We start from the raw sequence: 10,937 nt of genomic DNA on the forward strand, positions 1-10,937 counted from the left end.
TCCCTCTAGTGGTCTTCATGCAGTCTTAATTTACTTTCAACTTGATTATATGATTTGAGGCCATAAATCATAATATACTTTTTATTTTATTCATGAAGGTTAAATCTTTATAGAAGGAAATCTAACAAAAACTTAAACAAGTGCCATTAGCAACAAATTACCCAGTGGTATCATGCTAATGTGCTAATGTTAGAGAGACGCTAACCGCTAGTTGTGTTTATCACGTCCGCATTTAGGAACATTATCTATGTAATTTATCAATCATACTAATGGTGCTGTAGAATTATAAAGAACAGATGGACAAACTAAATGGTTATAATGCAAAGTAGTCCAAGGCTGGTGGTGTAGATATGTGACCCTGAACCACAAAACCAGTCATACAGGTCCATTTTTTTTTTTTTTAATTGAGGTTTAGACATCATCTGAAAGCTGCATAAGCTTTCTATTGATGTATGGTTTGTTTTATATTGTTGAGATACAACTATTTGAAAATCTGGAATCTGAAAGTGTAAAAAAATCAAATATTGAGAAAATAGCCTTTAAAGTTGTTCAAATAAAGTTCTTAGCAATGCATACTACTAATCAAAAAATAGTTTTGATATATTTGGGTAGACAATTTACAAAATATATTCATGGAACATAATCTTAACTTAATATTCTAATGATTTTTGGCCTAAAGAAAAATGTAATATTGACCCATACAATGTATTTTTGCCTATTGCTACAAACACACCGGTGCTACTTAAGACTGGTTTTGTCTTTCAGGTTCATATATGTCTAATATTCATGCGAATTTGCTGTATATGAACTTCTGTTTAACAGTCTATACAGCATTACATCAACAATGTGTGGAGTCAGGAGGCAGACCGCAATGCCTTAGGAGATCAATTTATGGCACTTTATGATTTGTTAAAGTACTTGATTTTATCTTTTGCTTCCTGCTAAAACAGCAATCATAGAACATTTTTTTCAGTTCTTATATGTCAGATAGAAAGCACATGCCAAGAAAATAATAGATTAAAAAGTGTATAAGTCATTTATCCTCACCTATGATCCAGAGAATGAGAAGGTAGTCTATCAACTCCAAAGGGGGACCCATGGTGTTCTTCTTATCCCCATTGTAGAGTGAGTAGAGGTTTAGAAGGAGCAGGAAGGTGAGGTAGGAGGCACTATGGATGATGAACTTGATAAAAGGTGTGTGGATGACCTGGCCCACTCGAGAACGAGGTCCCAGTAGGTAACAGATGGACAGCAGAGGCCACATTAGCGCCACGCTCAAAACAGAAAGGATCTTTAGGCACGTGTGCTTGCGGCGGTAGCTCGCCATCTCGCCAAACCACACCGTGTTCAGGAACTGCTGACAGTTGGACTGGGCAACGAACTGTACAGATTGGAATATGAGAAAATGCATTAGAAAGAAGAAACATACCTGGTGTTTTCTTATAAAATAAAGGGGGGCCCTGTTGAAACAGCATTAGCCGGTTAGGTTTTGAAGCATGGCAGCTGGTTTGAGTTGGTTTAAGGTGGTCCTTAGTTGGTCATGAGCTGGTTTAAATGGTTAGTTCACCCAAAAATGAAAATTAGCCCATTATTTACTCACCCTCCAGGCATCCTAGGAGTATATGACTTCCTTCTTTTAGTAGAATCCATTCTGAGTTATATTAAAAACTATCCTGGCACTTCCAAGCTCAATCACAACAATAGGTGGGTGTTTCTCTATCTGTCCAAAACAAGTCTAAAAAGTGCATCCATCCATAAAAAAGTGCCTCACACGGCCTTAGGGGGTAATTAAAGGCATCCTGTTGTGAATCAATGCTTTTTGTAAGCAAAATATCCATGTTTTAAATGAAATAATCACTTTAATTTAGCTGGCACAAACAGATGTTGTAATACTGCATGTCAGCAGTGTGCATGCAAAAGTGGAGAAACCAAAACGAAAGTCATGAATTAGAAGTTCAAAACAAGGTTTTGTAAAGAAAAATGTCGGAAGATTTCGATATAAACCAAGTGGAGACTGGCTTTCCTTTGCTAAAGTAAGGAAACTGCTTCCTTTGCTCCTGTAAACAAACGTTGGTTTTCACGAGACTCACATGCGCAACGCCGACATCCTACGTCATCCGCCCGAAGCTGTTTCCATATTTTTTATAAAAATGCATTGATTCGCTACAGGAGACCTTTATTCACTCCTCAGAGCCATGTGAGGCAGTTTTTACTATGGATGCATTTTATTGGACTTTTTTGGACTGAGAAACACCTGCCTATTGCCATGATAGAGCTTGGAAATGACAGGATAACTGTTAATACAGTAATCTGAAAAGAAGGAAGTCATATACATCTAGGATGCCTGGAGAGTAAGTAAATAATGGGCTACTTTTCCTTTTTGGGTGAACTATCCCTTTAAGCTGGTCATGTGCTGGTTCTCAGTTGGTTCTAAGCTACTAGCTCTTGCTTAGGACCATCTCATAACCAGCTCATGACCAACAAAAGACCAGCTGCGGTAACAGAGGATATATCGGTCAGGTGACTGAATCAGCTAATATTTGGCCAGGATGGTTCACCCAAAATTGAAAATTCTGTCCCAAGTTGTTCCAAACCTGTATGGGTTTCTTTGTTCTGTTGAGCACCAAAGAAGATATTCTGAACAGTGTTGGAAACCAAACAGTTGATGGTAGCCACTGACTTCCATAGTATTTTTTGGAAGTAAGTGGTTACCATCAACTGTTTGGTTACCCACACTGTTCAGAATATCTTCTTTTGTGCTCAACAGAACAAAGAAACCCATACAGGTTTGGAAAAAGTTTTGGTCAAGTAAATGATGACAAAATTTCCATGTAAAGCATTGCCAAGTTGTGTGGATAAAATTAATTAGCAATGGTTCTCTATTGTTAAAAAAATGTAGTTCAAACAACAAATGTGCTACTACTTTGCTACTGTTTTGGAAAACAGACATGACTAGCTAGTTTATTTTTCCAATGATGCATTGTACTATGGTAGCTAAAGGGATAGTTCTACCAGAAAGACTCGGGAGAATTTATACTATACCGATTACGTTTATGTAGAAGCTCAGCAAGCAATCAGGTTCTTTGGCATAGGCCCCGTTCGTAACTCGCGTTCAGAGGGTACGGAAACAGCGAGTCCCGCCTGAAGACGAAGGCGGGGGCGCCGCTCACCCCCCGCGGAGTCAGGAAGGGGCCAACTGGTGATGGTGTGGATTGAGGAACGACAATCTGAGTCTTCACGAAGGAGGGGATAGCCTGATTGATAGTGATGTGGTAAATAGAGGGATGACCCAGCTTGGTGGAGTAGAGGAGTTGGAGGAAGATTCCATCTTGGTGGAGGTGGGGAGGATGGAGGTGCTGGAGAGACAGCATCTGCGAACTCAGACATGGTAAGCGCTACCCTTTAAAGCTACAGTAAATTATATGATTGGGAGATGAGGAGGTAATTAGTGACGCGACCGATTGAGTCTTCCTGGCAGAACTTGCGCTAGCTTCATTTCACCCAAAAATGAAAATTCTGCCATTAATTACTTACCCTAGTGTTGTTCTAAACCCATAAGACCTTCGTCTTTCTTTAGAACACAAATTAAGATATTTTTGATGAAATCCGAGAGCTGCACAGACAGCAATGTAATCGAAATGTTCCCAGGCCCAGAAACATCAGACATCAGTTAAATAGTCAATGTGACATCAGTGGTTCAACTGTAATCTTACGAAGCTACGAGAATACTTTTTGTGTGCAAGAAAACAAAAATAATGACTTGTTGAGAGTGAGTTGTGGCATTGTGATGGTAAATGTATTTTCGGGGTCAGAAAACTCTCTAATTTCATCCAAATTATCTTAATCTGTGTACCAAAGATGAACAAAGGTTTTATGGGTTTGGAACGACATGAGGGTGAGTCATTAATAACAGAATTTTCATTTTTGAAAAGTGAACTATCCCTTTAAGCAGCAAGTTACATTATTTTATGGGAAACACGCCCCAGGCTGGTGAGGATACATGCACAGTTTTGTTAAAAATCCTCATTAACCTCCTTTTGGTTGTATTTAATGGCCAGTTTGAGGCGACTGAGGTTCATGCGTTCCTCTAGCAGGCCTCTCTTGTCTACGTGGTCCTCACTGGAAGTATGGTTCAGTATGACCTCCAGCTCGCGAGAGTTGCGGGCCTGAGCCAGCAGGTCCTTGGCGAACATCTTGCACTGCTTGGCAAGTTCTTCATAATCATTCCTGTAATATAAAGACAATGAGACACAGAATGAGCAGTAGAAGGAGAAACCTTTCTTTCTTCTAGATCTGTCATGGACCTTGGAGACAATGTTTTGATGTCAATCAAAGAAGACAATCGAAATTGTTTGGATTGTTATTGTTTCACAAGGGAAGATAATATTGTTAAATATTTTAATGTAGCTTTGATAACAGGAATATATTACATTTTAAAATATATTCAAATAGAAAAATTTACTGTTTTTGCTGTACTTTGGATCAAATAAATGCAGGCTTGGTAATCAGAAAAAAAGAAAAAAAAAATTAAAAGTCTTACTGTTCAACAACGTTTGACTGGTAGTGTAAGTTTCCCTTAGAAACAAATTATTAAACTTATTCCTAAATTGATTTGCAATTTAAAAGGCATTCTTTCTTTACCTAATATGATCAGGTCTGACCTTGGGCAAACAACCTGGTTCTTTTTTCAACCTTTGCCCACAGTAAATTAACTGCTTTCTGAATGCATGCTTGTAAAATTGTCAAATCAAAGCAAAGTGAGTATTTGCTCTTTCCATTTAGCAGCGATCCCTATGAGACCTCTTTCCCTAATTACTCTTCCATTACCGAAACTCCACTTCCACCAGGCTCAGCTCTTTCAGATCAGCGCTGAGCTCGAATGCTCTCAGAATGGGGTCTTCTTCTGTAAGCATGATCAAGGATGGGCTGGCAAGGCACCGGTAAATATCTAGACGGAACCTGCAAGAGACACAGATGAAAGAGAAAATCATACACACACTTACACGTATTTTAATAGTTAAAATTAGAACCATATTGTTATAAGGAGTAAAAATTTCTGAAGCTGTTATAATCTATACTTTAAACTATTAAATAGATTACTTTAAAGTATTTTCTTTCAAAAATGTTTCTAGTGAACAGTAAAGATCCCCAAATTAGGGGTTCGAGCACGTAGAGCTGAAACCCTATTGTAGTTGTAAGGATTTTTTTTTTATTCTTCTTCCCTAAAACTGATTGTGCAGACCAAACCGTAAGGCCTAGAGACCTGAAACTTTGTCAAATGGTATTAGTATACTCGCTACTCAGATCCGAAGACTCTGCCCAATCGGCCTATAGGGGGCGCTGCAGCAATCGAAAATGCAAAAATGCTTATAACTTTCAGACCGTAAATATGATTTTCGGAATCCTTGGGTCAAGGCAGTTAAAAACCTAGAAAGTAAGATTCGCTTTACGAATTGACGTAAATTCAAAACCTATTTTGGGAACTAGTCCTAGGTTTTTCACCCAGCCGGAACCAAACCAGTGCAGAAATGTTCTGGACAGTGCATATCAATAATTATAAAAAAAAGTTAAACTTTCGACGAAAGTTCGAAAGAGGCGGTCCACTTTTACTAAAATGGCTACAACTTTTAAACAAAATGAGATATCTTCACTAAACTTGGTACACATGTATGAACTCAATCTTCGGTCAAATAATAAAAAATTGCAGCTCTGGCACTATAAGACAAAAAAAAAAAAACGATTAAAACAGTTATAACTACGCAATGGAATGCATTGTCTTTTTCCAATGTGCCATAAGAGTCTATAAGGATATTGGCGTATCTCAAAAAACATGGCCGCTATTGGCCAATGAAATTTGAGCACCTATTAGACAAGGTTAATGGAGGCTGATTGGAACAAAACATGGTGGGCATGTTTGAATCATGGCCCTAAAGGTCTGTAAGAATTTTGAAAGAAATCAGCCACTAGTTGGCGCTAAGTTTTTTGCAGTTTTTCACACATCCACACAATATGCATAGCATTTGATTGATTTCCTCTTAACGAGCAAATTTGACTCAAGAACCATTGCTGTCAATCAAATCATTCATTAATTATACACAAATATAACCTGGGTTTCCCCATCCTGCCTTGCGCAGCACGATTTTATTCACGCTTCTAGTCAGTCTGGAAACCATGGAGCTAATTTTCACCTAAGATAGGGAACCAATAACAGAACGGGGAGGGAGCAGCAAGACGATGAAGCCTTCTATGCGACTCACAGAAGCAGTTTGTTACTATGGATCCAGCATGGCAGCAGACGCAAAGTTATCTTTCGTGTCTACACCGGACGCGAGCGGCGTGACCCGACGCGACAAATGACATTAGAACCTATTATGCTGTCTACACTGGATGCGGCGCGACACGGCAAATCCCTGACAGTAATCTGCTGTCACGTTCTATTTATGACGTGCTCACACAAAGTTTAAATGATTGGCAAGGGTCGCCTTGTCGTGTCCAGTGTAGACAGACTTTAGCTGTTGCGGCGCGGCAACTGTTGCGTCCAGTGTAGACACGGTATAGTGTTCTAAGTAGTTTAGAACGCAAGTTTATTTTGAAAAAAGAGCAACTTTTGGCGTTCGCTCTACATACGTCATCCGGTATAATTGAAACGATTGGCTATGAGCTACGCACAGGCGCATTTGATAGACATTCGTATCGCCCAATAAACGGCTCTGGGCCTTCGTAAACCACGCCTCAAATATACAAAGAAAATGAACATGTAGTTCCCAGACCACGAATCATGACGAAGTCATAACGTGGTCTGGCGATAGCCAGGCTAACACAAATATGTTAAAAACCTACTTTTGCGAACTAGTCCTAGGTTTTTTGCTCGGTCTCGATCAAACCACTACAGTGCAATTCTTTGGACTCTCTAGATTAATAATTATCAAAATAATGTTGAATTTGGTCTTTTTGTTGGCTACAACTGGGTCATTTAGAAAAGGGATGTGACCAAGTATACCCAAAAGCCTATAAAACCTAACCGAAAACTCTAAACTTTATAAAACTTCTTGAAAACTCTTAACAAGCATGCAAAGTTTCATTGAGATCAGACCATAGGTGGCCCTATAACAGTTAAAAAGGCTTCAAAAACACAATTTCTATGGTAAATGACCTCAAATTTCTAAAAAAAACATGTTCATATATTCACACAAACACTAGATCTTTATATCATATGATAGATCCTCTCATTCTGAACAACTTTGCCTCTTGGAACACTAATGTCAATCTAACTTTTCTTTGAATATTTGATATTATTTTAAAAACTACTTTTGTGACCTAGTCTTAGGTTTTTAACTCAAAATCAATAAAACCACTGCAGTACAGATCTCTGGACTCATATCAATAATTATAAAAACGTTAAACATTTGCATTTGGAGAGTTATGACATGGTCATTTAATAATATGGTCATGATCTAGTTTACCCAAAACCTATACATCCTATAAGAAAACTCAAAACTTCACAAATCTAAGTGAACTCATGCAAAATATGTTCTGGGATCAGCCATTTATTTCATATTGCCCTACACCCTAACAGCATTGAAGCCATAAATGCTTTAAATGCTCGAACCCCAGTAATTGCTGCTAGCAGCTATATTTGAATTAGCATTTTCCTAACTGAATTGCATTTAATACCACGCTTGATAAAAAAAAAAAAAACATGATTGCCTTGAGTGACGAAGACTGTCCTTCTTGTTCTTGGCGTTACAGAGGGTGCACTCGCACCCTACAGCATGGGGTCGGGGCAAGGAGATGTCTTGCTTTAATAGCATTGTCAAAATCTCATAATTGTTCCGGTGGGCAGCAAGAATGACTGGAGCAACATCCATGGTGGTTGAATACTCTGGGTTTTGAATGCGTTGTATCAATTTCTAAAAAAGATACACAAGGACCTGATTATGCAACATCCTTGAAGTTTTTGGACAACTAATCAGTTAGGATTTAAAAAAAATGGATAATATATTTATTGATAGTAAAATACTAATATTTAGTTAAACAATTATTATATGCAAAGGAAAGTAATTGCAAAAGAGACTAACCGCAATAGAAGGCTTGGAGGAACGCCTGGGCCGATGGTTTAGCAGGATGTCAACTGCTCCTACCACTTCGGAATCAATAGCCACTAATAATGCATCTGTGGCCTGTAACACACACACACACACACACACACACACACACACACACACACACACACACACACACACACACACACACACACACACACACACATCCATCTCAGAAAACAGATTGTTTTTAGCTATGTATGATCTGAAAGACATGGGTGTGTTCTTACCTGGCAGCCATGATCCAAGAGCAACTGCAATATGTCTAGATTCTCATTTTCGATTGAAATGGTGACAGCATCTCTTCCAAGTACATCTACGCAGTTAATGTTTAATTCACCATGTCGCTTCTCCTCCAAAAGTTTCTTCACCATGTAGTAGTCTCCTTAAAATGTAGTTAGGTAACATAAATTAGTTTAATGGTTTATACAATGACACCTAAATATGTTAAATATCAGAAAGAGAGACAGCAGTTTGTGATGGAAAACAATGCAGCCCTTGAAGGAGAGATATCTGTCCCTGAGCCATTTTAGGATTTCTTTATATGGTAAAAGAATAGCAACTGACTCTTGTCTGCACAATGTAAGCAGAGGAAATTCATTAGTTTTCCAAGCTGTTTCTGGAATGCTTGGAAATAAACTACGCACTTCTATTAAACAAAACACTGAACAGTGAAGATGTCCAAACCATCAGTCAAGCTCTCAAAATCTACTTATCTCAAAACAAAGCACTAGTACCTAGTAGTTTGTCATGTAAAATAAATATGGGAAATTATTATAGTCGCTTATTTTCATTTTAATTCTGAAGCTAATGCAATTACTCTTAAACCGTTAGAAAATCTGTACTGTTACACTTTATTATTTCACTCTCACATATTTCGAAACCTATAGTTCTTATGTTACTGTTTTCGAATTAATTGTTTATGTTGTAGAACATAATATGAACTTTTTTGAGACTTTAGGTTAAAACTATGACTGAAATACTGACTAGCCACAATTTCTTTTATGTTTGTATATATACTGTTTCTTTTTATAAGCATATCGACGTCACACCAAATGTTATGTTGTTGCAAGTCAAAATCTTTTTCTTCTTAAAAATAATGTTTGTTTGTGTCTAAATCGCTGATCATAATTGATTACTGAGTCTAAACAAAGTGAGAACTCCAAATATATCTAAAATATCAAATGTAATGCTGCCTTTAAACAGTAGGCTATCATTTTATCAACAATAATTATATCGTTTTACAGCAACATTATATATTCAAGTTATTTAAACCACAAATAACACATAAATCATTGTAAAACAAAGCAACTAAAACCTATTATTGCTATTATTATTATAGTATCATAAAATACATTTACAGGACGCGTTCTTTAGAGTGGTAAACGAACTTACCCTTCTCGCAGGCTAGCAAAAAGAGCTTTTCGTCCAAAGTGGTCTCCTCCTTCACCTCTCTGACGTCTTTTAACGCCAGATATTTATCCGGAGAAGACGAGTCCGTGCCCTGATATAGAGCAGCCATTATAACGGAGAGAGAGTACGGCAAAGCACTTATGTGCATCCCACTGAGCAAAGCCTTACACCTTTATACACATGAAATCACCGAAATAAACTCAAGAGCCCTGGTCAATCTGGATGTAAACGATGTTACGCGCTCTGACAAGGCCCTCACTATAAACGAGAGATTGACTCCTGTCAGAGCTCTTTATATAACATCCGCGTCTCGGCTTGTGTGTACAACACGATAAAGAAAACATCCATAAGCTTGTATAAGACTCGTCTAAAGGTTTTTACAATCAAATATTCCCCAAACGAGAGTAAACACAAGAGGAGGCTGGAGCATCGCGATGTTCTGTTGCGCTGGTGCTGATGATGCTGTAAATGCGCATGCGCGCTCTGTCACTGCCTTTAGAGCATCAATAGTTACATAAGTGATAAATGTCCGCAAGAACCTTTTGGCATTTGCAAAAGCTTGAGTAGGCCAACACTATTTCTTATTGGATATATAACATCATAACATGCCTTTGAGTGTGTTCCAAGCTGTGCAAAGAAAGTGTTTTAGTTTAAACAACGATTCAGTCGAACTGATTCATCAAGTAGGCCTAATTTACCAACAAGGAGAATAAAACAAGAAAACGCGTTTAGCAAGACGAAAACAATACAAGCATTGATACTGTAGCAGAAAGCTTAATTTAAAAAAAACGATGTTTTTTATTAGAATTATTTATTATTAAACTGTGTGGAATAAGTAATTATTTATAACAGAATGCCCAGGCTATAGCACATGAACGTAAATAGTTATCACAACAAGGATTTGCAGTGGCTTATAGGGCAACTCGAAATAGTGATTGAGCTTTTATGTATTTTTTACAGTGTCTTTTTAGAGCTTAACCTCATCCACTTTCATGCTCCTATGTCTCCTGTTGGGCTCCAGAAAAGAAAGAAAGTAATAGTAAAAGTAATAATTATTTTTTAAATTCCAAAGAAAACTATGAAGCCAAAATATTTGTACAAATAACATTCCATATGTTTAGGATAATAACATGTCCACACATAATTCATTTAAAGGGATAGCTCGTTCAAAAATTGAACTTTTAGGGTAGTTATACCTATAGACTGAACATATAATATGCATCCACCGTTTTCACAAATTCATGTTTTTGCAGTTTACATGAAAATGATAATGGTACAGTTTTCAAAAAATAAACCGGTTTTCAAAAGTTGGCATCTTCAGGCGACAGCACACACTGTTCTCAAGAAACTCATGAAAGATTCCTAAGCTTATGTGGAAAGAATTACTAACCTTCTAGTGGTTCTAAGTTACACAGAATCAAC

General features: G+C 37.6%; 1 protein-coding gene across 1 annotated transcript in view; it reads right to left on the reverse strand.

Moving 5' to 3' along the window:
- The window catches only part of trpc1 (transient receptor potential cation channel, subfamily C, member 1), a 31,486-nt gene extending 21,525 nt beyond the window's left edge, over positions 1–9,961 (reverse strand). The window contains exons 1-7 of the mRNA XM_073831247.1: positions 9,498–9,961; positions 8,333–8,487; positions 8,079–8,180; positions 7,708–7,910; positions 4,828–4,959; positions 4,032–4,227; positions 1,048–1,381 (exon numbers count right to left, since the gene is read on the reverse strand). Of these exons, the coding sequence (XP_073687348.1) occupies positions 1,048–1,381; positions 4,032–4,227; positions 4,828–4,959; positions 7,708–7,910; positions 8,079–8,180; positions 8,333–8,487; positions 9,498–9,663 (1,288 nt within the window). The 5' untranslated portion in view covers positions 9,664–9,961. The remainder of the gene's footprint in view (positions 1–1,047; positions 1,382–4,031; positions 4,228–4,827; positions 4,960–7,707; positions 7,911–8,078; positions 8,181–8,332; positions 8,488–9,497) is intronic.
- Between the last annotated feature and the right edge of the window lie 976 nt (positions 9,962–10,937).

Source organism: Garra rufa, chromosome 24 (genome assembly GCF_049309525.1).
Source record: "Garra rufa chromosome 24, GarRuf1.0, whole genome shotgun sequence".
NCBI lineage: Eukaryota > Metazoa > Chordata > Actinopteri > Cypriniformes > Cyprinidae > Garra > Garra rufa.